General features: G+C 39.1%; 1 protein-coding gene across 4 annotated transcripts in view; it reads right to left on the bottom strand.

The window, feature by feature from the left end:
* Nucleotides 1-904: 904 nt before the first annotated feature.
* The window catches only part of Zc3h6 (zinc finger CCCH-type containing 6), a 49,053-nt gene continuing 24,591 nt past the window's right edge, over nt 905-25,366 (bottom strand). For 2 of the 4 annotated variants that reach the window (XM_032904187.1, XM_032904188.1), the window contains exons 4-12: nt 20,879-21,141; nt 16,851-16,987; nt 12,277-12,393; nt 11,547-11,658; nt 8,625-8,734; nt 6,997-7,250; nt 4,956-5,458; nt 4,402-4,632; nt 905-3,905 (exon numbers count right to left, since the gene is read on the bottom strand). In XM_032904187.1, the coding sequence (XP_032760078.1) occupies nt 2,431-3,905; nt 4,402-4,632; nt 4,956-5,458; nt 6,997-7,250; nt 8,625-8,734; nt 11,547-11,658; nt 12,277-12,393; nt 16,851-16,987; nt 20,879-21,141 (3,202 nt within the window). In that variant the 3' untranslated portion in view covers nt 905-2,430. Of the gene's footprint in view, nt 3,906-4,401; nt 4,633-4,955; nt 5,459-6,996; nt 7,251-8,624; nt 8,735-11,546; nt 11,659-12,276; nt 12,394-16,850; nt 16,988-20,878; nt 21,147-25,366 lie in introns of all 4 variants that reach the window. The other 2 variants (XM_032904186.1, XM_032904189.1) reach the window with 2 other exon arrangements.

Here is a 25,366-nt window from a genome sequence, read left to right as displayed (position 1 = left end):
GTCAGAAAGGGGAATTAAAGAATTCTATGTTGGGGTTGGGGATTTGGCTCAGTGGTAGAGTGCTTGCCTAGGAAGCGCAAGGTCCTGGGTTTGGTCCCCAGCCCCGGGGTGGGGGGGGGGAGAAAAAAAAAGAAAAGAAAAGAATTCTATGTTGACAGGTTCTGAACAATATACCCTAAGCTAGTATTTCAATCCCAAATAATGGTGCAAGTCAAAAGCATTATTTTAAACATTGCTTTAATATAAACTGTAGTATCAGTTTATGAGATAAAATTGGCTTGCAAAACACGTTAGGACACTCCCATGAATAAGGGTGGTGGTTTGAACAATGGCCTCCATTGGCTCATATATTTGAATGCTCTGTCATCACAGAGTGGCATTATTGGAGAAGAATAAGGAGGGTTAGGAGCTGTGGCCTTGTTGGAAGAAGTGTGGTCACTGGGAATGGGCTTTGAGGTTTCAAGAGCCCATGCCAAGCAAGCCCACTTTCTCTCTCTTGGCCTGTGGACCAGGATGTGCTCCAAGGCCTTGAGTCCTGCCACGTTCTGACCACGCTTCCCACCAGGCTGATAATGGGCTAAACCTCCAAAATTTAAGCAAGCCCCCAATTAAATGATTTACTTTTTAAAAGTAGCCTTGGTCCTGGAACCTCTTCACAATAGAAAAGGAACGATGACAATGAAATGAGTAAACAAATATCCCATTATTGGAATTAATTTTTAAAAGTAGGGTTTAGAAGTTATTACAAAGAGAGCTTTCATTGAGAGTTTTGTGTAAGGCAAATTATCTTGTAGTGTTAGAAGTATTCCTAATTCAACAATAAGGATAAATGCATGAGTGGAACTAAAAATTTGTTACAATTTTTGATTCACTTAAATTTAGCTATTTTATTGATTTTTTTAAAAAATTCTGATAAGAGAGAAAAGTGTACTACTTTGGACTACATTTTTTCTGTCCATTTTATCTACTTTATTGACTTCTTGTTTAACAGTAGCGTCCACTTGAACAGTGAGGAGAGAGTCTCTATTTATGTGACTTTAAACAGTATCTTTGACTCTACCCTGCTATCCAGAGCCATTTTAGACAACAAATAGAAACAAAAACATTTTGTGAACTGTGAAAATTGCTTCTGTGAGAGTTCTCTCTAACCAAGGACTGGCCTTTTTGCTTCCTTTGTCTCATAACAAATTCTCTTTTTCAATGATTTACTGGAGCCATCTCAGCAAACACTACCAGTCACCAGAGGTTCAAGAGACTGCACCAGTGTAACACTGAGTTTGAGTTACATTATAAACACAGGTGCCTTTACCTATGCACTGCAGTGAATACACAAGAACGCATAATACAATTTCTAGTCAGAGTTCTAAAGTATGGGGACATTAAATAATTAAAACACAGGTGATCCCTGTTATTGAACCAGTTGTGTGAGATCTAAAATGTTGTTTATTGGAACCATATACAGTGAAATATACCTGCCATCTCAGTGGGGTAGTTTTTGTCTTTGTATTTTTTATTTTTATTTTTTTGCTATGCAAGAAAAATATATAATCTAGACATTTAAAACATTATCAGCATAATAATTACTACAGGCTCACATTGAAAATTCTGTTAAAAATTGAATTTTTAACACAGTCATGATGAGCACAAATATTGCAGTTACATCATTTGAAAGAGATAAAAACTATTTGCTAAAGACAAAACACTGAAATACATAAATATCACAATGTGATACAGCAATAAACTCATAACTATTTAATGTGAAAACTTAAATTTTAAAAGTTCTGTTAGAGAACCTAGAAATTTTTTACTATAGCAAAACATTTTATTTATAGTCCTTCAGCTTCTATGATAGTGTACAATAAAATACTTTTAAAAGATACAACATTCAAGTGCTTCATGTACACAGACAGTATTGCCAATGCTAATAAATTGATGCCCTGAAATAAGAGCTGAGCTAATTATGGTTTTGAATGTTTTCACCTTGCATTTTATGTAGCAGTTGGCATTACACACTAATCAGTTTTGTGCTGACAGAAAGGATCCTAGTTAAAATACTGATTCTCAAAAGTAATGTATATCATATTGCTTGAAACTAAACAACCATATAAAAGTGGTAATTGTTAACCTAAACAATGATTAAGAAAGACAACTGGCATATACTCAGGCTGAGTGTTGAGTTCATGATGGTTCACTTTTAACAATAAAAATACTTTTACTAAAGCTAACATGTTTTTCTATACTATAGTCTCTTGAAGTTATAAAAATATTATATAAAATACCACAGACTTTAGAGGATATAAGTTCATGTGGTTCTGATACTAGCAGCTGAAAAATGTTTATAATTTAAAAAATAAATAAACTATCGAGGTAAACAAGTTACAAAACAGCAGAGAACTGTGATAGCGTGAGAACAGCTTAGTTACACAACAGCTAACAAAACGGTGATGCGGTTGGATCAAACGTCTTAAAAACCTCTTTCAGAGACTTGTCATCTGTTTCTCTACTAGGATTATCATCTGGGGTGGGGCTTGCCTGTCCTGGCTCTCTTGTCTGCCTCGGATCACTGTATGGAGGTCCAATTAAGCCTGTTAAGGCCTGAATAGGAAGACTGTGCACAGCAGGGGCCTGAACCCCATCAGCACTGCTGAGGACATCTGTGTGCACATCAGCCGGCCCATCAACAGAGACTTCCACGTCTGCAGTAGTTTTCTGTGGAAGGGTCACTTCTCCAGGGGAAGGCTGGTTTTTATCACTATTTTTTACACCACTTTTCTTCTGGTTCTCTGTATTTTCTCCTGAAGAAATGGTTGACAGCTCTGTTGCAGACAATGAACCCTTATCCCTAGGATCATACAAACTAATGCCACTCAGAACTGAACTTGGAGTTCCTGGTGGGAGGCCGTCTGAAGAGAGTTTGGGGGCATACAAGGGAAGAGTCACAGGAGCAACAGTAACAGGTGCTGCTGTTGAGGGCTGTGACAAAGCAGGGTTCCACCTGGCTAAGGGCAGAGCATTCCTCGATGAATGCGAGTCCTTTATGGCCCCTTGAGGAGACTCTGTATTGGGCAGTCTGTGAAGCCTAGGATCAAAGTTCTTTTGCAGCCTAGGATCTCCTAGTTTACCTCCTGAACTGTGTAAGTCTCCAGACTGCTCTAAGCAGCCCTCTCTGGGTGTTAGACTCATTCTGGCTTTGGCTGCTGAAGTTGGATCAAGGGACAGGGTACCCTGATGATCACTTTTTGTATTCCATAATCTACTGAGCCTCTGGTCAGCTATAAGTGGGGGCAGAGGTAAATTGATTGAAGATACTGGATCAGGTTTGGGTAAAGGTACTGGAAGTAAGTCTTCTGGAGCCCACACAATGTGTTTTGCAAAGTTTGGTTTGTTTAGAATAATGTCCATTTTAATGTGACTGAATTGTCTTAACTGTGACCTTGGATCCTGGAGGACTACGCCAGGTGAAGAATCCAAAGGTATTAAGAAGGCTTTTTCTCTCAGTTCTCTTTCTGTATCTTCATCATCATCATCTCTTCTTTTGGGTTTGTGATTTGCACCAGCACTTGTATGACGCAAATCAAACTTTGCTCCAGTGGCTGAAGAGCCCCCAGGAGCACCTCCATTCCCTCTGAATTTCCTGGGATCCCACACAAGTCTAAGATCCACTGGGACAGACTCATGCGGCTTTCTAATATCTTGCCTTGGGACAGTCCGGAGTCTTGGGTCAACCACTTGATTTCCTTTCCTTTTCTCTTTAGCAAGTCTTGGATCAGTAGGGATGCTGAGCTCTGTGGGAGGGTGTTGCTGATTTCTTAGAGTTCCTGTTTGTTTCTGTAATGTCCTCAGTATTGACTTGACACCACTTCCTTCTTCCTCTTCACTACTGGAATACCAGTTAACTGTATCGTCTAAATAGAGACAGAAGCTTATGGTTAAAAACAAAGCATTCATATTTGACCTTTATTAAAATTACAAACACATACTATTTCTGAACTTAGTATAATCACTGAAAGGGACTCCCACCCACGTGGCTACACGTACTCTCACCTTTGAACAATAGTACCAATTTTCCCACTTCTAGTTATCATAAATTTTAAATGTTTCTATTCAAGTGTATTCTCAGTGTTTAGTATGAAACACAGAAGAGCTAATCTTTCACCAACTGGTTCTAGGTACATGCACAGTTAAGGTAAATTGTATTGTTCATGTAAAGTTTTAGGGAATCTATTTACTGTCTTATTTATGCTTGTGTATAAACATAACTTTTGCCACGGTTATTTGAAGCCTATAACTGCAGCCAGAGATAACTCTCTGGGGAGGGCTACAAAGTCCACTGGACATGGACAGGGCACAGAAACTCTTTTTCACATTCTAACCGATTTCAAAAGGTATGAAGCTACTAACCTTCTTCCTTGCTTGATGCTCTATGAGGCTGGGTGCCAGCTGGTTCTTCATCCTCTTGGTATCTCTGAGTCAATGGGATGAAAAGAGCTCTCTGCACAGCAGGAGGGAGCCCTGAAGCAGGCAGAGGGCAGTGACTTAAAGTGCTGCTGGTATCAGGCCCACTCCCAAGGTGAGGAGAGTCATGAGCACCGGGAGGCTGCTGCTGTGCAAATTCTTCATGCCACATCTCATCTACAGACGACACAAGCGACACTGTGAGCTCAAACTGCACCAAAGTGTAAGAGACAGAGCAGCCTAATCACCACATTGGATTCCTAACAAATAACTATTTTTTAAAACTTAAATTCTCTTGTTTAAAATTTTGTTTTTAAATATTATTGAAAATTTTACTGCTTCAAAAGTTAGCTCAAGTTTTGTTTCTGTTGTTTTGAAGAAACTGAAAACATTTCAAGGTTTCAATTTCATCAATTTTACTTAACTTAAAAATACATGCTTTTAATGAAAACAAAGTGTTAGTTTTGTAAGAAATTAGTTGCTCCCATCAGTAACCTTACCAGCAGAGTTATCGGGTGGTTGAAAGCTGTGTGCAGCACGCTGTGGGTAGTAATCATCATAAACTTCAGCCGAGCCTTGCAGGCACTCAGAGTCGGCACTGAGCTGCATCTCACTAGGCATTTGCTGGTACAATGAAGCTGTAGAGCTGTGACTCTCTCTGGGGACTTTCATCACGTGTCCTGGAAAGCCTGGGGAATGATAAGCTCCACCCATACTTGGTAGTGTATCCAGCTGAACAAGCCCTCCAGCTTGGCTATGAGGGCCTACAACTTCAGATGAACCAGGTAGCAAAGGTGGGTTCTCTTGCATTGGTGGACCAGGAGGCCCTATACATGGGTGGTGTCCAGGGGAGCCTGGGTGTCTCACAGGACTGTCACTCCCTTGAGGAATATTAGATCCAGGACCTGGACTTGACTCAGAACTGTACATATGCTGTGGACAGTGACTGCTTTCCTCATACTGTGGTCCTGGTGGAGAGGTACTGTTGTAAAATGCTGGTGGTCTACAGATGCACAACAAACAAACAGACAGACAAACAGCATTTTCAGTTCAAAACAAAGACACAAAACGTTATATCCCTATCTACATATGATCCTTTATGCTCATTTAGAAACCTATGTATTTAAGAAATTAAATATTCCATGTCATTGGCAGGTAGAAATGCATATGTCTCCTGATTCATTTCAGATATAGTTTTCTTAATTGCTGCTCACTACCAGCTATTTGGGGAAAAAAGCACAAAGAGAAATAAAAGTCACCTTGAATCCAATCACTCGGAGTCTCTCTTTTCTGGCTATACATTGACTTCTTTATAACCAAATTAAAGTCCTGCTATCTAAACATACAATGCTGATCATGACTGCCAATATTGCTGGCATATATAAGGCTTCCTTTATTCTGACTTATTTATTATCATATCTGTTTTGTCAATTCATTTTGGTTTGAGAGAATCTGCCCAGTGATGAGTCTCCCACTGTGTATAATGATGCATGTGCATCTTTCTCTCAGTTTACTGATTAGAATATGACATATAATATGAGCAAAATGGTGGGTATTGCTGTCCTCTTAAAGTTTGCAACAAGGTCTCAGTATATAACCCAGAGTGGCGTTAAATTCACAATCCTCCTATCTGAGCCTCCTATCCTAGTTTGCTGTCTATTGCTGTGATAAACACTGCAGCCAAAAGCAACCTGGGGAGGAAAAGGTTTACTGTATCTTATAGCTCATTCCATCATGAAGGAAACAGGGCAAAAACTCAAGGCAGGACCTGAACCAGAGGCCACGGAGGAACATTCCCTACTGCTGGTTTGCCCATAGTTTCCTCTGCCTGCTTTCTTATACAGTCCAGGTCCACCTGCCCAGGGGGCCATCACCCTCAGTGGGATGGGTCCTCCCACACCAATCATTAATCAAGAAAATGTTCCTCCAGTCTTGCCTACAGGCCAGTGTGATGGAGGCCTTTTCTCTATGGTTTCCTGTTCCCAGATGACTGGAGATTGTGTCAATTGACCAAAAACTAACCAGCATACCTCACAGAACTCCTGTTCTGACACGACAAGCACATTTACTACCACATCTGGGCATTTAGGATTAGAAGAAGACCTGGGTATACAAGCACTAAAGGATGGAATCAGGGCTGGAATGGCCTGGTTAGAAAATTTATATTGGATGCAGCTTATCCAGAGGTGTTCCTCTAATACCTTAAGGAAAGGCCCTCAGAAAGAACCAAATGTACTGGAAACAGTACCAATCACTTGAAAATGCAAGATCACAGCAGGGGAAGTCAAACCCACTTCCCTGGCAGTGCCCCTTGAGTTACTGTATGGCAAACATCTGAAGCTGTGCAAAACTTCAGCAGAGAAAACCACTAGGGCAGGAAAGAAGGGTAAGAGCACAGAGAAAAGAGGTGGGGCGACCTCACACCAGGCAGGCAACTGCTGCTCTGCCTACGCTTAACCATGTGAGTGACACGGAATACGTGCTGGTATCTTAATGCCAAGATTTAGGGGAAACTGCCGCCATTTTGATGGTTTAACTTACTTCTTCCCAATTTTATGTGCTAAATCCACAGTAGGTTTTACAACTATTTCAAAAAGAGATGGAATTTTCTTCGTATCATCAGAAAGATCTGTCTCAAAATCGTCTTCAGGATCAGAAAAGGGAAAATGCTCTGATGGGGTCGGGAGGAGCCCGACTCCCGGGGGTGGTTTGGGGAGAGGAGTTATGCCGCGCTTTCTAAGTTCTTCTAATTCTCTTTCGTCTTCGTTTACAAGTTCTTCATCAGCATTCAGCACCTGAACAATCATAAAGGTTACTGCTTCAGAAGGACTTTCTTCCTCACCGTTAAAACTAAAGACTTCAGCATGACACTTTTGTTAAAAAGAAAAAAATTAACACTAAAGTTTAAATAAATCAGAAATAGGTAACTCTTTTCAATATATAGAACAAATTTCAGAATGGTTTTATAGCAATCAAACATAGGAGATAATTTAGTCTAGAGCCCTTTTTGTTTTTATACACATCGCAGACACACAGAGACAGTCAGTCTCTCTCTCTCTCTCTCTCTCTCTCTCCGTGTGTGTGTGTGTGTGTGTGTCTGTCTGTCTGTCTCTGTCTCTCTCTCTCAGCACTTAACAGCCTAGCTCCCTTACCTGCATGTATTACACATACATACCCATACCCATCTCCAAACAAGAAACTTGCAACCTCAAAACCCCTAGAATTTCCATCTGCTTGGCCACATATACTCTCATCTCTGAACAATAGTATAGATTTCTCTACTCCTAGTAACAATCAAATTTAGACAGCTTTTATTCAATGTTTAATATGAAAAATAGAAGGGGTGATTCTGCATCAACTGGTTTTAGGTACATGCAAATCAAAGCAAACTGTCTTTCAAGTAAACTTTGAGGGAGAACTCTGTTTATCATCTTATTTATGTTTATGATAATTGGATGTATATAGGATTGAAATCTGGTGTGTTACGGGAAGAGACATGAGCAAAGAAAAGCTATTATATGAACTAAACCAAAATAGAGACCTGAGGGCTGGACCAGTGGCCAGCAGTTAAGGGCACTGGCCACTCTTCCGAAGGACCCATCTACATGGCAGCTCATAAACATCTGTAACTCTATATGCAGGGGACCTGACACTCTTTTTTGGCCTTCAAGGACACTAGGCATACCTGTGGTACACATACATACATGTAGGCAAAAATTTAAACAATATAGAGAACTACCCATGCTACATTTCTCCTCTTGAACCCCATTCATGTGGCCCACTCAGTCCTGACAAGTACCCTCCCTCTGCAATTTGTACTGTCCTTTGCTCTGAAAATAATTATCACTCTACCTGAGCAACTTTGTGTGAGCCCTTATTTTCTATCTTTGGATAAAAGCCTAAGAATCTAGAAAAACCTGATCCCTTATAACAATTTGGAGTATTGGTCAAAGTAAAAACATTTTTTACTGTCAGAATAGGTATCAGATTAAAATATTCTCAAATTCTTAGACCAACAATTCTATTTTACTATAACTATATTTATAGGACAAAACCTACAAAAGTTCAATTTTTTAGCAAATTAATAAAATATTCTTTATAAGATATGGTTTAAGTAAAATATGAGGACAGATCTAACAAATAATCAATGGTGTAAAAACACTACTCACTTTGTCCAAAAGTTTCTTTGTTTCTTTAGTCAGATCATCATGAGAAAACTTACACTTGTCTCCTTGGTAGCACTTTGCTCCGCTATGATAGAACTTGCAAGGAAATTCACATAAACAAAAATATTGAGGAACAAATCAAGTAAAAATCAAGGGTAATTGTGTGTGTATGGATCTGTGTGTGCACATCTGCCTGTGCATGTGGCGGTCAGAGGTCAACGGTGAGTGTCTTTATCATTTTCAACCTTACTTTTTGAGACATGGTTCACCACAGAGCCTGGAGCTCATCACTCTGGCTGGCCAGAGACTTCTTGGGATTTATTTGTCTCTGTCCATCCCCTAGCACTAGGCTATACACACATGACACTGCACCCAACTTGTACATGGGTGCTGGAGATCTGAACTCAGCTTCCTCATGCTTGCACAACAAGCACTTTACTGAGCCATCATCCAAAGCCTAAGGTCTAATCTTTTTCATTCAAAAGAAAAGTAACTGTTAAAAGATGATCAGCCCAGGTATCTGCTATACACCATTGTACCTACAATCAACATTTACATGCTACAACTTCTTAAAATTTGTTGAAAATATATCTCATTTAAGTCTTCTTAACAATAAAAAAAGCTAAATCAATACAAGTCTACTAGTATTTACTGTAGTGAAGAATTTGTAACCAAACCTAATAACTCACTATTTTAATAATTCAAAACATAAAAATTAAACTTATTCTACAGCTACATACTTTTACTTTTCTCACTTTTATAAGTTCTTTGAAAATTTCATTCAGAATGTCTTGATAATATTTACCCCTCAACTCTCCTCAGACACACTCCCTTCTCTATCTACCCAACTCTGTGTTCCTCCTCCTGCAAATCATCAAATCATCAAGTCTACTGTGTGCTGTCCATATATTCTTGGGGTGCAACCTTCAACTGGAGCATAGGTTGCCACCAAGAAGACCACTTTTAAAGCAAACTGACTCTTTCTCTCCTAGCTGCTCTCAATTGCCCAGAGCTCCTCAGCTAGGGGTGGTACTTCCTGCCCATCTCCCCTCTCCATGGCTTGAGCCAGCACATCTTGTACTTGCCGTCACAACTGTTCTGTGTTAATACATGCAGCGGCCCTGCTATGTATGGAAAACACTGCTGCCTTATAGTCATCTCCTTTGGCTCTTAATACTGTTCTGCTTACTCTTCCAGCTTCCCCTGAGCTTCGGGTGGGGAGAGGACATGCATGCCCCACTTAGGCCTCGCCTTCCAGTCTCACTCTGCACCTTGACTCCTTGTGCATCTGTGTGATCACCATCTACTGCAAATAGAAGCTTTGCCAATGAAGGTTAAGAGTTGTACTAAAACACATGTATTTTAAAGCAATTACAGCAGTTATAGAAAATACTGTTGTCTTTTAATAGATAGGTGCCATTCCTTTCCTATAATTAAATATTATAGAGAACAAAAAAACTGTATAGGACAAATTTTTATACCTGCAAAGGATATAAAAGAAATAAAGAGGTTTGGGTAGGTCATGTTAAAAATAAAAAACACAGCTGAAGAGGATTGCAACCCCAACAGCATCAACTAATCCGAACCCCTCAGAACTCCCCAAGACTAAGCCACCAACCAAAGAGCATACATGGGCTGGTCTGTTGCTCTTATTACATATGTAACAGAGGACCACCTTGTCTGGCCTCAGTGGGAAAAGATGCGCTTAATCCTGTAGATATTTGTCACCCCAGGGAAGGGGGATGCTAGCAGGGTGAGGTGGAGTGGGCGGGTGGATGGGGGAACACCCTCTCAGAAGCAAAGGGGAGAGGGGATAGGGTGAAGAACTCATGGGGGGGCAGGAAGGAGGGCAACATTGGGTAAATAAAATAAAATAAAACAAAACAAAAAGCCCTCAACACAATTAAAGCCACAGACTAATTTTACTTAAGTTTTAGAGAAAAATTTCTAAAGAAAAAAATCTTGATGTAGTAAAAATTTACTATTTTGGGATGAAGTGCATTTGAGAAATATCTGTGTGATTTTTAAAGAAGTCTGACAGGTTGGCATGATGGTGCAAGTCTTTAGCCCCAGTACTTGAGAGGCAGAGACAGGTGGGTTTCTGTGAGTTCAAGGCTGGATTGGCACCTACCGCCTCTGGAGTTCTAGGGCAACACAGTGTCTCAAAAAAAAAAAAAAAAAAAAAAAAAAAAACAACAGCAACACTCAAAACAAAATTAGAATGACAAACTCAAGAGAGGAAAATCATCTGTTTAATTCTGCCTAATGCAAAAAACAAAAATAAATTCAAAATCTTTTTTAAACACTTAGTAAACATCTTAGTAAAATACACTTACTTTTATTTTAAAAAAAACATGTTAAGGCAAATATTATGTCTGCCCCAATCACTATTACTTAACATTACTGTTTAGGTTCACTGAGTGAAGTTAAAATGGTGAAAGTCATGGTGACATACACTTCTAACCCTGGAAGGCCAGGAACTCAAGGCAGCATTAGGCAATACAGTGAGTGTAAGGCCAGTCAGGGCTATACAATGAAACTCTGTCTCAAAAACAAAAAACATATAAACAAACAGCCAGAACAAACAGCAACAGCATATAATAAAATTGTATGAAGTAAAATATTATTTATTTACATGTGGCATGAAACCCTAAGAACAGAACAGAAACTTTTAAAAACAGAATTTAGTATCTGGTTTTAAAGGATGATATCAAATTTGAAAACAATGCATTTGTATTTTCCTGGCTAAGACAAATTATATTTTAACAAAGAAATGAGGTATACTGTCAGATACCTAGATATCTAAATATCATAGGGACTCTTTTAAAGGACAAACGGTGCAAAAAAAAAAGTGTGCCACTGTGATCTCCCTCCCCATCAAGAAAATCAGTACATTGGTTAATACACAATTTTTATAAAGGATATTATGCATGTAAATGCAGTTCTCTCCTTTGGTACAATATCCCTGTAAATAATATTTGCAGACCTCCTTTTTCTTCTCCAATTCTGCATCATGATTAAATTTACAATGATCTCCCTGTTTAAACAAACAAAACAGAAAGAATTGTTATAGTCTCTCCATGTGTTCCATGGTGGGGCATTATCTTTAATTGTAGATACTAAGCTACAAACGATGCAGATAATCCCTCCAAAGTCCTCCCCAAGCATGCAACAGCCTCAGGACTCTGCCAGTGTCCCAGCAGTACCCACCATTTTTAGCTGTGGCATGGGGATTTATTTAACCTCTTGAGGTCATGTCTAGCAACAACTCATTAGTAAGTCAGCTATAAAGATTAAACTACCATGTATCACCAAGACCATGAAGACATATGTTACACTGTCAGAAGCTGCAACTGTTCTCTCTCACAAAGGTTAGCGCATCTGCCAAGCCCACCGTCAGACAACCACAACCCTATCTGTCACAAATGTTAACGTAACTGTCAAGTAAGATCTGTTTTTTGTCAATTGTTGCGGTCTCAGAATACAATTAAATGAGCTTGTATATATAGTAATTTCATGCATGGTACATTTTAAAAACCTAGCATTATTGCAACTACAAGCAATGAAAGAAAAAAAAAACACTCCCCAAAGGAGAATCCCTAAATTCTGAAGGTTACTTGAACGTTAGAAGGATCTATCATACCCTTTACGTTACCTTAATACATCTCCCTTCCAGGAAGTATTTACAGATCTGTTTCCCTTTGTGTTCCACTGTGTGCTGGTTAATAAACTCCTGAGTCATGACTTTCCACTTTTTCCCCGGTTTGCTGTACTGCAAGAAAAAATTCACTTGAATGTAAGATATGAAATATCATAGGTATTAAAATACAGTTACATAAATCAGGAGAGCAGTATAAATTGTCTATAATGGTAATCAAGATTAGACATACTGATTCTACTCACTTAACTGGGGGATATATACTTCTGGTAGTCTTGTTTATTATTACTACTGGCTGCAAGAAAGCCTTTTTCTTTTGATTGTATTTTAAAAATAAAATTATAAAAGACTTTAAATTTCATAGTAGTACTTAGTTTGGCAAAGGTGCTATAAAATATAGGTTCTCATGTATTGTTGACAGATATTGTCATAAGCTTTAAAACTTTAAAACACCCACCCTGACACCAGGGCTACAGCTCCATGTACCAAAGCCCACCTAGTGGTGCAGAAGGTCCAAGGGACCAATCCCCAACACCACAAAAATAAACACTACGTCACTGTTAAATACAGAATTTTGACTTTTAAGAATTAGTCTAAGAACAGGGAAGCAGACACAAAAATTTATTTACAATAATTACTGCAAAATCATTTAAACTGGGAAACTCTAAACATATACAAAACATATACAAAAAAATGATGGTATCATGCATTAAGGCAGTAGACTATTACACAGACATAATAAAATCATGTTACAGAAAAACAACCTTAGGATACAAGAAATGCTCATAGTACTTCATGGAACAAAAACCTAAGCCAACTGACAGTAGTAAGCAAAGGCAAAGGTAACGACTGAATCACTTAGCTCCCGACTTCAGTGCTTAGTCTGTGTGCCGAGCCGCTCTTTAAAGGACTCTATGGCCTTCAGTGTCAAATACCTCCTAAAATTCCGGGAACACGAGAGGATATAAAAAGCCAGCAGAGGCTGAGGTGAGAGAAGGGAGTAAGATTCAGGGGTAGTGAAGAGTAAGTCCCAGGAGACAGAAGAGTAGGGTCGGAGAGCAGAGTAACAAGAGAAGACAGCTAGTGACACCTGAGACAGGAGCAGCTGAGCTGAGCCAGAGAAGATATTGTTAGGAGACAGGAGGAGAACAACCCAGGAAGAAAACACACAAAGCTGTAAAAAGAGAAAAAAAAGCTACAAGCACATGTTTCTGATGGTGGGGATGAGAGGTTTTGTACATTGTGGTGTCCATGCCCTTTCTTATGAGAAGAAAGGACAGAAGAAGAAACTTCCCACCCCTACTTGTTTCCGCAGTTTCCACTTCCTATTCAACTTCTGCCCTAAGTGTCAGAGGGAATAAGGAGGCAGAGTACATCACTGAAGCAGGCTAAGTGTAATTACTTAACTCATAACTTGTATAAAACAATGTTTTTCAAGCATGAACTATCTCTTGAACATAATCAATCCAGTGACTCTTCATTCTTCCTAATTTGATTAGTTTGTCCTTTCCCATGGGCTCCTGCATGCTCCTGGATTCATAAGAAATTCTCTGGGCTGGAGAGATGCTCAGTCAGTAAAGTGAATGAGGCACAAGCATTAGAACTATGTTTGAGCCCCTGAGCCTATGTAAAAGTCAGACATAGTGGTTTGTGCCTATAATTCTACTGTTGGAGAGGTGGACACAGGCAGATTCTTGGGGCTCCCTGGCCAGTTAGCCAGCCTCATCAAGAGGCTCCAGGCCAAATGAGATACTCTGTCTCAAAGAAGGTACACAGCTCCTGAGAAACACTTCACATGCATACACATGTGTACATGAATACACACAACATGCATACTTGTATATACACAGTTTCTTTCCTTACAGCCAGTTAACTGACATAGTTGATAATATAGTTTAATCTTGATTTTCCTACTGAATAATAAACTTTTGGTTATAGTCTGTGTCCACAGACATTTTAAAATGTTAGTGCATACAGGCATCTTCAAGAGGTGACATTATATATCTTCATTTCACAGATTTTTTTTTTTGGTTCTTTTTTTCGGAGCTGGGGACATTTCACAGATTAAGGTATAAAACAGACAATAATCTGCTTGAAAGAACTTTCTTGATAACTAATTATTTCTGGGCATCAGGAAAGAAGCAGAGTTACTTAGAAAGTAAGTAAGGTTACTTTACTTAAAAGCGGCACATTCTAGATATATACATTCTATTATACATAGGAAAATGAACAGTAGTAGTAGCATGAAAGTTCTTATCATGGAACAGAAGAAGCTTGGTACACATTAGCAGTTGAAGAGAGGAGGAGGGCTGAGAATGATGGATGACAAAGGAAGAGAGGCCTCTTCAGGTCCAATCTGCTCACAGCTTTTTAAACACAAATGTTGACTGACATCCTCTAAGGCAAGGTGGCATTACTGAATCTTACAAATTAATCTGGGCATAAACTTTAACAATTTTTCAGATTTATTTATTTTTATGTATGACTGTTTTGCCTGTATGAATGTCTGTATATCATGTGAATGTCTGGAGCCCTCAGATATCAGAAAAGAGGTCAGATTCCATGGAACTAGAGTTTTGAACAGTTATGAGCCACTATGTGGGTACTGAGAATGGAACCAAAGCCCCCTGTCAAACAAGTGCCCTTAATCACTGAGCCACCTCTTCATCTCCAACTTTTAATTTTTAACCTTTATTATAAAAAAACTTTCAAATAAAAAATTACACACTCAAATTAATCAGACCCAAAGTCTTTATATCTCTATAGACTTCTAAACCAGCAGTTCTCAACATGTGGGCCAGACCCCTTTGGCAAACCTCTATCTCCAAAAAATATTTACATTATGATTTATAACAGTAGCAATTTTACAGTTATGAAGTAACAACAAAAATAATTTTATGGTTGTGGGAGAGCACACCACGAGGAACTGGATTACAGGGTCACAGCATTGGGGCGGTGGAGAACGACTGTTCTAAACAGTTAGCATTAGCCCCTTAGGGAAAGTCGTGGAGTTTCACATTGACTTTACACTTTCACTATCAAATACACTTTATGCACTTACTCACCATGAGAACTGAAAAGGCATTATTGCTGCACTCAGTCCCTGCTCTCCCTAGGCTACGCCCTGTCTTCCTCTCTTCTACAGGCTCTGCTGTACACACATGCACGTTGTTTGTAGATGCACATTTACTGGCTAAATTCTACATGAGGGTGAACACAGTTTTTTTCTGAGATTTTGTGGGGTAGTTTCACATTGCACTATCTACACCCTCTATTTTCCTGCAAATTTTGTGATTAGATTTTTTAGAACTAATATCAATTTTTATATATTCCAAATTTTCATTACCATTGATCTGAGCATTTCAGCAGCTCCAGGTTGATTCTGATTCTTTACTATAGCAAATAAACCGCAATAAGCATAGGGGTTCAAAAACTTCCATGTTGTTTTTATTTTTAGATCAAATTTGAGAATATACCCTTAAACAGTATTCTAAGAATACTCAGTAAGAAACCTCTGCCTGCTATCTAAATAGCCACTGGGAGAGCAGGCACTTTCATTTCTTTTTAAAGATGTGCTTGTTTTTATTCATGTGTATGAGTATTTTGGCTGCAGTACATATGTACATCATGTCTGTGCCTGGTGCCTGAAAAGGCCAGAGGAGGATGTCGGATCCCCTACCACTGGGGTTATAGGTGTTTGTGAGCTGCCATGTGGGTGTTGGGAATTGAAACTGAGTCCTGAACAATATCAGTAGTACTTTTAACAAACTTTTTCTAACTACAGCACGTAATTTCCTCAAGGCTGCTGCTTTCAAGTCCACGCTGGGATAGCCTGGGAGTCAACCTGGAAGCAGAGGCTCTTGTGCCAAACCCCATGCCCTCTGAAATCCACATGATGGAAAGAGAGAACCAACTTCTGCAAGTTGTCGTCTGTCCTCCATGTGTGCTGTCACATATTAAAATGTAATGAGAACATTTAAAAGTTCACCCTTACCTCCAGCTACCTGAATCAAAGCTAGAACCATAACAGAACACAGGAACTAGATAACTCCCAAGGCAGAGCTGTTGAAATGCACACATTCAGAATTCAGCTCAACTTAACATGCATTTGCTGAGTAACTGTGCATGAAAAGTATCTACGTCCATCTTTCTGATCATGCATACGCCCTTTTCCAAGGCTTCTAGCTCTGATAGTAAATGAACATATACCACATTCCTTCTTGGCCATCACCTGACCTGTTAGTGCTGTCTGCACTAAGAAAAACGTCCCAAGAGAAAGACGGCACAGTGAAGGAGGAATATGGAATATGGTTTTGCTCAGAAACACATATTGAGGTTTTTTCCACATATACACATTTAATTTCTAAGTCTCTTAAGTGTGTACCTATATACTAATACCATGACATATTGAAAAAATCTTTTGGGAGAATTTTATTTATATTCATTTGATTTTAGCTGAAAATTTTCATTTATTAAGATAATAGCATTACAATCACAATGCTTTCTTTGCAATCAAATGATTTTAAATGAAAGAGGTCTTTTCCTCCTTACATATAATAAATTGTCAGTACCTCTTGAAAGTCATCCACTCCTGAAAAGACATGAGGCCCTTTAATGACTCGTGCCCCACAGTGCTCTTTTCTTCTGATTTTCCTCGGCAAAAGATGTCCATGACTAACATTAAAATTTTTAATCCGATATTCAGTACCTAGAAAAGTTAAAATGTACTTCAAATATTATAGAAAAGCAAATGTAACGAACATCTATTAGCTTACTAGTACCAACATATTTTTTAAGGTTTTATTTCCTCTTAGACTTACAATCTACCATTAGGAAAGGTCAGAACAGGAACTCAAAGCAGGGATATGGGTGTGGGCAGAGACTGAAGCAGAGAACATATGGGAATACTGATTAAGGCTTGCTTTCTCTGGATTGCTTAGCTACATTTTTTAAGAGGAAGATGAGGAGGAGGAGAAGAAAGTTGGTTTTTTTTAAAAGATGTATTTGCTTATGTACATACACTGTAGCTGTCTTTAGACACACCAGAAAAAAACTTTGGATCCCATTACAGATGGTTGTGAGGCACCATGTGGTTGCTGGGAATTGAACTCAGGACCGCTGTAAGAGCAGTCAGTGCTCTTAACCGCTGAGCCAGCCACCAATACATTTGTTTTTTTAAACAGTCTATAGTGAATCGTCCTTCTCTCTCCTAAGAGCCAGTTGGAGAGTTAACCCATCCCTTTCTTTTGAGCACTGCTTCCTGCTCAGCAGGTGGAAGTGTCTGCTACACAGGACACAAGGCTTAAAAGTATCTGTGCCTAGAGAGCCACTCTTGTCTCTCTCCTCACCCTCTTGGGATAAGATGATTAACAGGCTCTCTGTTTTTAAGAAAACTGACCTTTATATTCATATTGTGAGAAAGATGTAGATACCGCTGGTATCTATATCTTTTTTATCTGTAGCAAAGCAGATGTCTACTAACAATTTCCATATATACACATATATCTTCACTAGTTTGTTTTTAAATGCTATTCTAAAGTGTCTTTCTAGTATCACAGCGGTTGAGTCTAGCACTTCATAGGCTGAGATAGGAGGAACACAAGTTTTAGACTACACAGTGGGCTACACAGTGAGATGCTGTTGGAGTGCTTGCCTGCCACACACAAGACCCTTGAGCACTACAAAAGATAAAGCATCTGAAAAGATGTTCAATTTAAAAACCTTGGGAGGCTGAGGCAAGAGAACAACCACTAGGTTCTAGAGTAGCTAGGGTTACACAATGAGACCCTGTCTCAAAAGAAACAACACAAACAGAATAATAAATTACAACACAACATAATTTTTATATTTTATCAGTTATACAGAACTTGTAAGCTTTTATAATGACTTTTATAATGACTATAATAAGCTTTTATAATAAGCAATAAATATATGAAAAGTTTCATTTTATTAGAGGAAATCAAAGAGGGTTAGAAAAAATGAATGGCTCAGCATTTAAGAACACACACTGTGGGGTTGGGGATTTAGCTCAGTGGTAGAGCGCTTGCCTAGGAAGCGCAAGGCCCTGGGTTCGGTCCCCAGCTCCAGAAAAAAAAAGGCCTGAATTCAGTTCCCAACACTCACCTTAGGTAACTCACAGCGATCCTTAACTCCAGCTCTAGAGGATCTGATATCCTCTTCTGGACTCTGGGCACCTGAACTCATATGCACATATCCACATGCAGATAGATACACAGGCACGCTCTCTCTCTCTCTCTCTCTCTCTCTCTCTCTCTCTCTCTCTCTCTCTCTCACACACACACCCTTAAGATAACAATCTAAAAATGAAGAAATAGCAAAACAAGGACACACTAAATTCTAGCTCAAACAATATAAGAATTGGTGCTGATAGGAATTTAAGAGAATGTTGCACTTTTATATGTACAGTTATAAATATTGTATATCATCTTTTCAAATGGCTAAAATGTATGTGTATAAGTATGTTTTAAATTGTGGGAATTTGCTTTTCATAATTAATTCTGTTCATTTGTCTTTAAGGCAAGATATTGTCCTAGGACTCCTAGTGATCTTCTCATCTATGTTTTCCAAGTGCTGGGATTACAAGCATTAGCCCACTACATCTGGTTAGCAATTCATTCTTTTTGTTTGGTTTGGTTTTGATTTGAGATTGGGTCTCTACGTAGTCCTGGTTTGTTCTGGAACTCACTGTGTAGACCAGGCTGGCATTGAATTCACAGATATTCTCTTGCCTTTGTCTCTCTGCTGCTGGGATTAAAGGTGTGCACAACCATCCCCCTTTAAAACCTATTATTTTCATTAGATGTATTCATTTTATTGTATGGGTGTTTTGCCTATATGTATGTATGCATATGCACCACATGATTGTGTGGTATCCTCAAAAGCCAGATGTAGGCATTGGATCCCCTGGAACTGAAGTTACAGACAGTTGTGAGCTGCTATGTGGGAGCTGGGAATGGAACTCTTGGAGAGCTTGGGTCCTCTACAGAGCAGGTAGTGCTCTTAACCACTGAGTCATTTCTCCAGCCCCTATAATTCATTCTTAAGTAAAAATATGATTGACAAGATACTTTCTGACATATGTATAAATACAGTTTTTGCAGGATCAATCACAAGATTTGGGAAAAAACTGGGTGAAAACTAATTCCCAAATAGTTACCATCCTACCAGACCAGTCTAATGATCTGCTTAAATAAATTGTGGTAGAGCTACTAAGTTGGCACATCTACTAATGTAAAAGAATGTGGGTGTTAATTTAGGAATAACTGGGATATTATTCATAGGCAAGAAGAAAAATAAGTTATAAAAATATATATAATTTTTTGTTGTGAAAAATAATGATGGGGGCTGGAAAGATGATTCAGTGGTTATGAACACTGGCTGGTTTTCCAGAGGACTCAGGTTCAATTTCTAGCAACCACGGTAGCTCACAACCTTCTGTAAAATACAGTTCCAGAAGAGCCGATGCCCTCTTTTGGCCTCTAAGGGCACTGTACACATCTGGTACATAATACATACAGACAAAACACATAAATAAATATAAATATTTTAAAATATGATTGAAGTATGGTGGTGTATGTCTTTAATCCTAGCATTCAGGAGGCAGAGGTAGGCAGATCTCTAAGTTCAGGGCCAGCCTGGGGTACAGAGCAAGTTCCAGGACAGCCAGGGTTACACAGAGGAACTTCTCAAATAAATAAATAGGAAAAATAGACTGGAAAAATTATGGAGAATATATAGCCAAATTACTAAAGCATTAAGGTTATAGTGGTAATAATGTCTTCATTTACTATATCAACTGGCAACTTGCCCAGGTTTCTCCAGGGACCGCACACCTCAATACAGCAGATAAAATGTAGAGCTTTCTTTAAATTATATTCTTATTGGGGGCTGGAAAAATGGCTTAGTGATTAAGACCACTTGCTGCTTTTACAAAGGACCAGGGTTCTATTCCCAGCACCCATAGAGTGGTTCTTAGCCATCTGTAATTTCAATTCTGGGGATCCAATGCTACATGTAGGCAAAATACTTATATGCATAAAATAAAAATCTCTGGGAAAATCATATTCTAATTTTTATTCTTAAAGAATGTCCACAGCTCTTTGGCAAAGATGATTGCCATATTTTAAATACAAAATAAAAACAGCTTCCCGATTCTCATCTTTAATCATTCAAAAGTATGTTAATTAACAGCATAACAGAGAAAAGCATAACTGTGTGCTGGCATTAAATTTATTAATTTTTTTCTCTTTTTTATTTTTTTTCAGAGCTGGGGACCGAACCCAGGGCCTTGTGCTTGCTAGGCAAGCGCTCTACCACTGAGCTAAATCCCCAACCCCCATTAAATTTATTTTATTGTAATGTTATATACATCTAAAAACAGAATTCCCTTTCTAGTTGAAATATTAAGACATCATACAGACTGAAACATTTGCATATATTCAGCTTCAAGGTCTACACAGTACAGAAACATGAATTTAGAAACCACAAGAATAAGCTAATGTTGAAAAGGAGCTAAGACATGTATGCTACTGTAAACCTATATGACTCTTGCACTCTACGACAGACTGACGTAACTCACCTGGTGGGCTTTCTCTACTTCTCAGTTTCTTCCCTGATTCTTTAGAGAATGATGACCCTGAGCACTCCTGGGATTGTCGGTAGTATTTCAGCTGACTGGAGAAATCTTCTTCTCCTTCCTGGTTACTATAGTTACCAAAGTTGTCATCACTGTAGTTACCAAAGTAGTCATCACTGTAGAAACTGGACTCAGCATATTCTTTACTGTTAAATTTTTTGTTATGTTGACTCTTCTTTGATGTCATGTAACTTCCTGATATACGTCTATGCTAGGGAAAAATGGACAGGCATTATCAGGAATGTTCAATTAATGACAGCAACAGAGTATCTCTTCCTCCAAAAGTTGGGAGAATAAAGGATAGAAGACAGTTTTTAGTCCTGATTACATTAGTATTTCTATATGTCCATATTTAATTCTAAATTCAGTACATTAAATGCCACTTATATCATTAAACATTATACCTTTATTTCTTAGCTTTTATTTTCTATGTTCTGAATCTCAATAGTCATAAGCACATAGATATTTTAAAATTCACATCATCACATATAAATTCCTTTTCCAAAGGAACAGTTATAAGTCCCTCGAGGCATGATGGCCAGGTCCTGACTCCAGGACCTCCAACAATCAGGCTCTGCCCACAAAATACTGTATCAGCCCTAAAGGCCAAACCCAGCCCCTCCAGACACAAGTGGCTAAGCTCCACCCTATAGAATAAAAAAGGCTGAGCTCAATTCCAGGGCTTGAAATCCTACCAACCGCCACTCTGCAAGCTCCACCTCTAAGAAGCAATACATAAACCTGCCCTGACTCAGTTCTTTGCTGTTCTCGCCTGAGCAGGGCAGCCAACCGTCGTGTGTCTTTCCCAATAAAGCTCGTGTGTGAGGCTTGCTGTGCAGTGTGACTTTGTTATCCTCTGGCTCTGGAATGCAGATTACCTTCCCCTCAGAGCTGCAACACTTACTAAAGGCCCTTCTAAAAATAAGAGAAATCAGTACCGGAGCTTAGGGAGAACACAGAAAATATGCACATATCAATCATTGAAAGTTCAAATATGATTGGGATGAACTGGGGGGAATTAGGGTGAACTAGGGACTAAGGGGGAGGATCAGGTGGGGAGGGAGAGGAAGGATAGGGTTTAAGGAGGGATGTGCAGAGAGACATTTGGAATTAGGACTGTTTGAAGGATGATATGAAAATCTCGTGCAGTGGAAACTTCCTAAAATATATGAAGGTGATCCTAACGAGATCTTTTAATAATGGAGAAGACAGACCCCAACTGTTCATCTTTTGTCACTAAACAAGTTTTCACTACTGGGACTGGGTTGCACTCAGTTGATTTATAGGACAAGGGGTCCAATGGAAATCCCCAAACAACTCAGGCTGGTGCTAAGATAGAAGGCTGTTCTCCATAAACTGACAGCAGGAGCATTGTTAAGGCCAACACTCACACAACTTATTGAACATGAAGAAGAGCTTCTCCCCTAAGTTCTAGTTCCTTTGGTGCAGAAAGGTACTCTGAAGGCAACCAAAAGAGAAACATAAACACTAATCCAGCCACAAAACTTGTGGCCTATAATCCTGAGTGCTGGGATTAAAGGCATATGCCACCACACCTAGCCCAATAATCCATTTTCAATAGAACAAAAAATGGAAAAAATTCTTTTAATCTGTACAAATTTTGCAAAATAAAAAGATCATAGATGTGAACAATCTTTAGAGTAAAAAGATTAAAAAGATATTCCAAGAAAACAGAAATGAGAAATGCCTAGGTAACTCTGTTCTAATATCTGACCAAATAGATTTTACACAAAAATTAAGGAGGAGGAGGAAGGGAGGAAGGGGAGGAAGGGGAGAAGGGGAGGAAGGGAGGAAAAGCGAGGAAGACGAGGGAAGGCGAAGACAGCCGAAGATGAAGAACAGACGAAGAGGAAGAAGAAGAAGAAGAAGAAGAAGAAGAAGAAGAAGAAGAAGAAGCAGCAGCAGCAGCAGCAGCAGCAGCAGCAGCAGAAGAAGAAGAAGAAGAAGAAGAAGAAGAAGAAGAAGAAGAAGAAGAAGAAGAAGAAGAAGAAGAAGAAGAAGCAGCAGCAGCAGCAGCAGCAGCAGAAGCAGCAGCAGCAGCAGCAGCAGAAGAAGAAGAAGAAGCAGAAGAAGAAGAAGCAGAAGAAGAAGCAGAAGAAGAAGCAGAAGCAGAAGCAGAAGCAGAAGCAGAAGCAGAAGCAGAAGCAGAAGCAGAAGCAGAAGAAGAAGAAGAAGAAGAAGAAGAAGAAGAAGAAGAAGAAGAAGAAGAAGAAGAAGAAGAAGAAGAAGAAGAAGAAGAAGAAGAAGAAGAAGAAGAAGAAGAAGAAGAAGAAGTAGTAGAAGAAGAAGCAGCAGCAGCAGCAGCAGCAGCCGCCTGTGGTGGTGGTACAACCTTTTAATGCCAGCATTTGGGAGGTAGAGGTAGGTAAACCTCTGAGTTTGAGGCCAGCCTCGTCTACAGAGTGAGTTCCGGTACAGCCAGGGGGAATAAAAGATACCGATTAAGGGACAATCTGTCAAGAGGACATTACAATTCTAAACACACCAAACACAAGTGAACCTATTCTCATAAAACAAGTGTTAATAGATGTAAAGATTAATCTAAACACAAGTGTCCTGGGTGACTTCAATACCCTAGTCTCACTAGTGGTTAATGACTGCAAACTGCCCTTCCAGAGGCTTGAGTCTGATTCTGAGAATTCACATTAGGCTCCAGGGAAGCTAATACTTCTAACCTCCATAGCACTACTGTGCACACACCATCCACACATCTATACTATACATCATCATTAAAAATAAATCTTCAAAGAAACAAACAAACAAAAGAAAAAGCAAGATGATAGTGACTGAGAAATGTCAGTCAAAGTTGTCTGCTGGCTTTCATGTGTGTACGCACAGGTACAAATGCACCTGCAACACATATGCATTTGTGCACACACAGACAAAGAACAGGGCTGGAGAGATGGCTTAGCAGTAAATACTACTTGCTGCTCTTCCAGAGGACAAGTGTTGAGTATCCAGCACCCAGATGGCAGCTTATAGCAATCTGTAACTCCAGCCCCAGGGGAGCCAATGCCCTCTTCTGGCCCCTGGGGGCACTGTATATATATGGTATACAAATGTACACACAAAATAACAAAATCAAAAAAGACAGCAAAAAGATAAAACATATAACTAAACAGACTAATTTGTTTCTAAACTCAGAAGAAATTGGTATTATGAAATTAAGAATAAAGTTCTTACAGATAAGAATAGTGCTTTTCTAAGACTATTTAATATTTATATAAGGACTTTGGTCATACAACGCACATATTTAATAAACAAGAAAAGTGTCTTATGGATGTTTTCTTTTCTAGTGCTGGGGATAGCACCTACAGCATACTAAGCAAGTGTACTACCATTTATTTTTAAAACATTCCAAATGATTTTTGCATTTAAAGAGGCAAATGTCGGGTTGGGGATTTAGCTCAGTGGTAGAGCACTTGCCTATAAGCATAAGGCCCTGGGTTCGGTCCCCAGCTCCGAAAAAAAAAGAAAAAAAAAAAAAAAAGAGGCAAATGTCACATATATTCACAATCCAAATTTTAATTCATGCTGAATAAAGTACTTCAGTGCACTACAAGTTGAATTTCTGTGCAGAAGTCGTAACTCCTGGTAGCTCAGAATGTGATTTCATTTGGAGGCGGGGCCTTAAAAATAAGCCCTAATATATTCTTATAGAGGAATGATCTCTGCATTCAAAGACACCAAGGCTTGCAGTATACAGCAGCATGGCCGTGTGAGAAGGCACCTACCTATAAACCAGAGAGAGGGGGGCCTAAACATAGCTGCCATTGGAAAACAACCCTGCTAGCATCTTGAACAAGAACTTCTAGCCTTCAGACTCTGAAGATGTCTACTACATGCTCCACACAAACACCAGCTCCAGTAAACCCGATATATAATGCATTCTTTATTCTCAAAGAGTTGGGAATTTGTAGCATATATCCAACAAACACACAATGACATGAAAAACAGATTTTCAGATTATTTCTAAAAAATACATAATTTAAACTTATAATTTCCACCTTAAAAAGACAATACCAAAAACAAACAAACAAAAACCAAACAACCCACGAATGCCACTTGGACACTCCTTTTTACTCCTCACTGCCAATAAAAACAGAGAAGAGCAAGCACTGTCAAGGACACAGGGAAGCTGCCTCAGCACCCCTGATGGGGGATGTAAAATGGTGCAGTCTATGAAAAACAGCCTGGAGGTTCCCCAGAGTTAGAAAGAACCACCACCAATTTCACTATTAGCCATATGCTTCAAGGAAATGCAGAAGGGTTTTAAAGACAATTTTACACCAATTTTAATAACAGATTATTCACAACAGCCCAAAGTGCAAGTAACGCGAGGGCCCCTCAGCAGTTAAATGTATAAGCAAAAAAGAAGCAAATACCACAACCCAGTACTGTTTCGTCCTA

The sequence above is a fragment of the Rattus rattus genome, chromosome 5 (genome assembly GCF_011064425.1).
Source record: "Rattus rattus isolate New Zealand chromosome 5, Rrattus_CSIRO_v1, whole genome shotgun sequence".
Classification (NCBI taxonomy): Eukaryota; Metazoa; Chordata; class Mammalia; order Rodentia; family Muridae; genus Rattus; species Rattus rattus.
The sequence above is the reverse complement of the archived record's forward strand: the minus strand, read 5'-3'. Positions and strand labels throughout refer to the sequence as shown.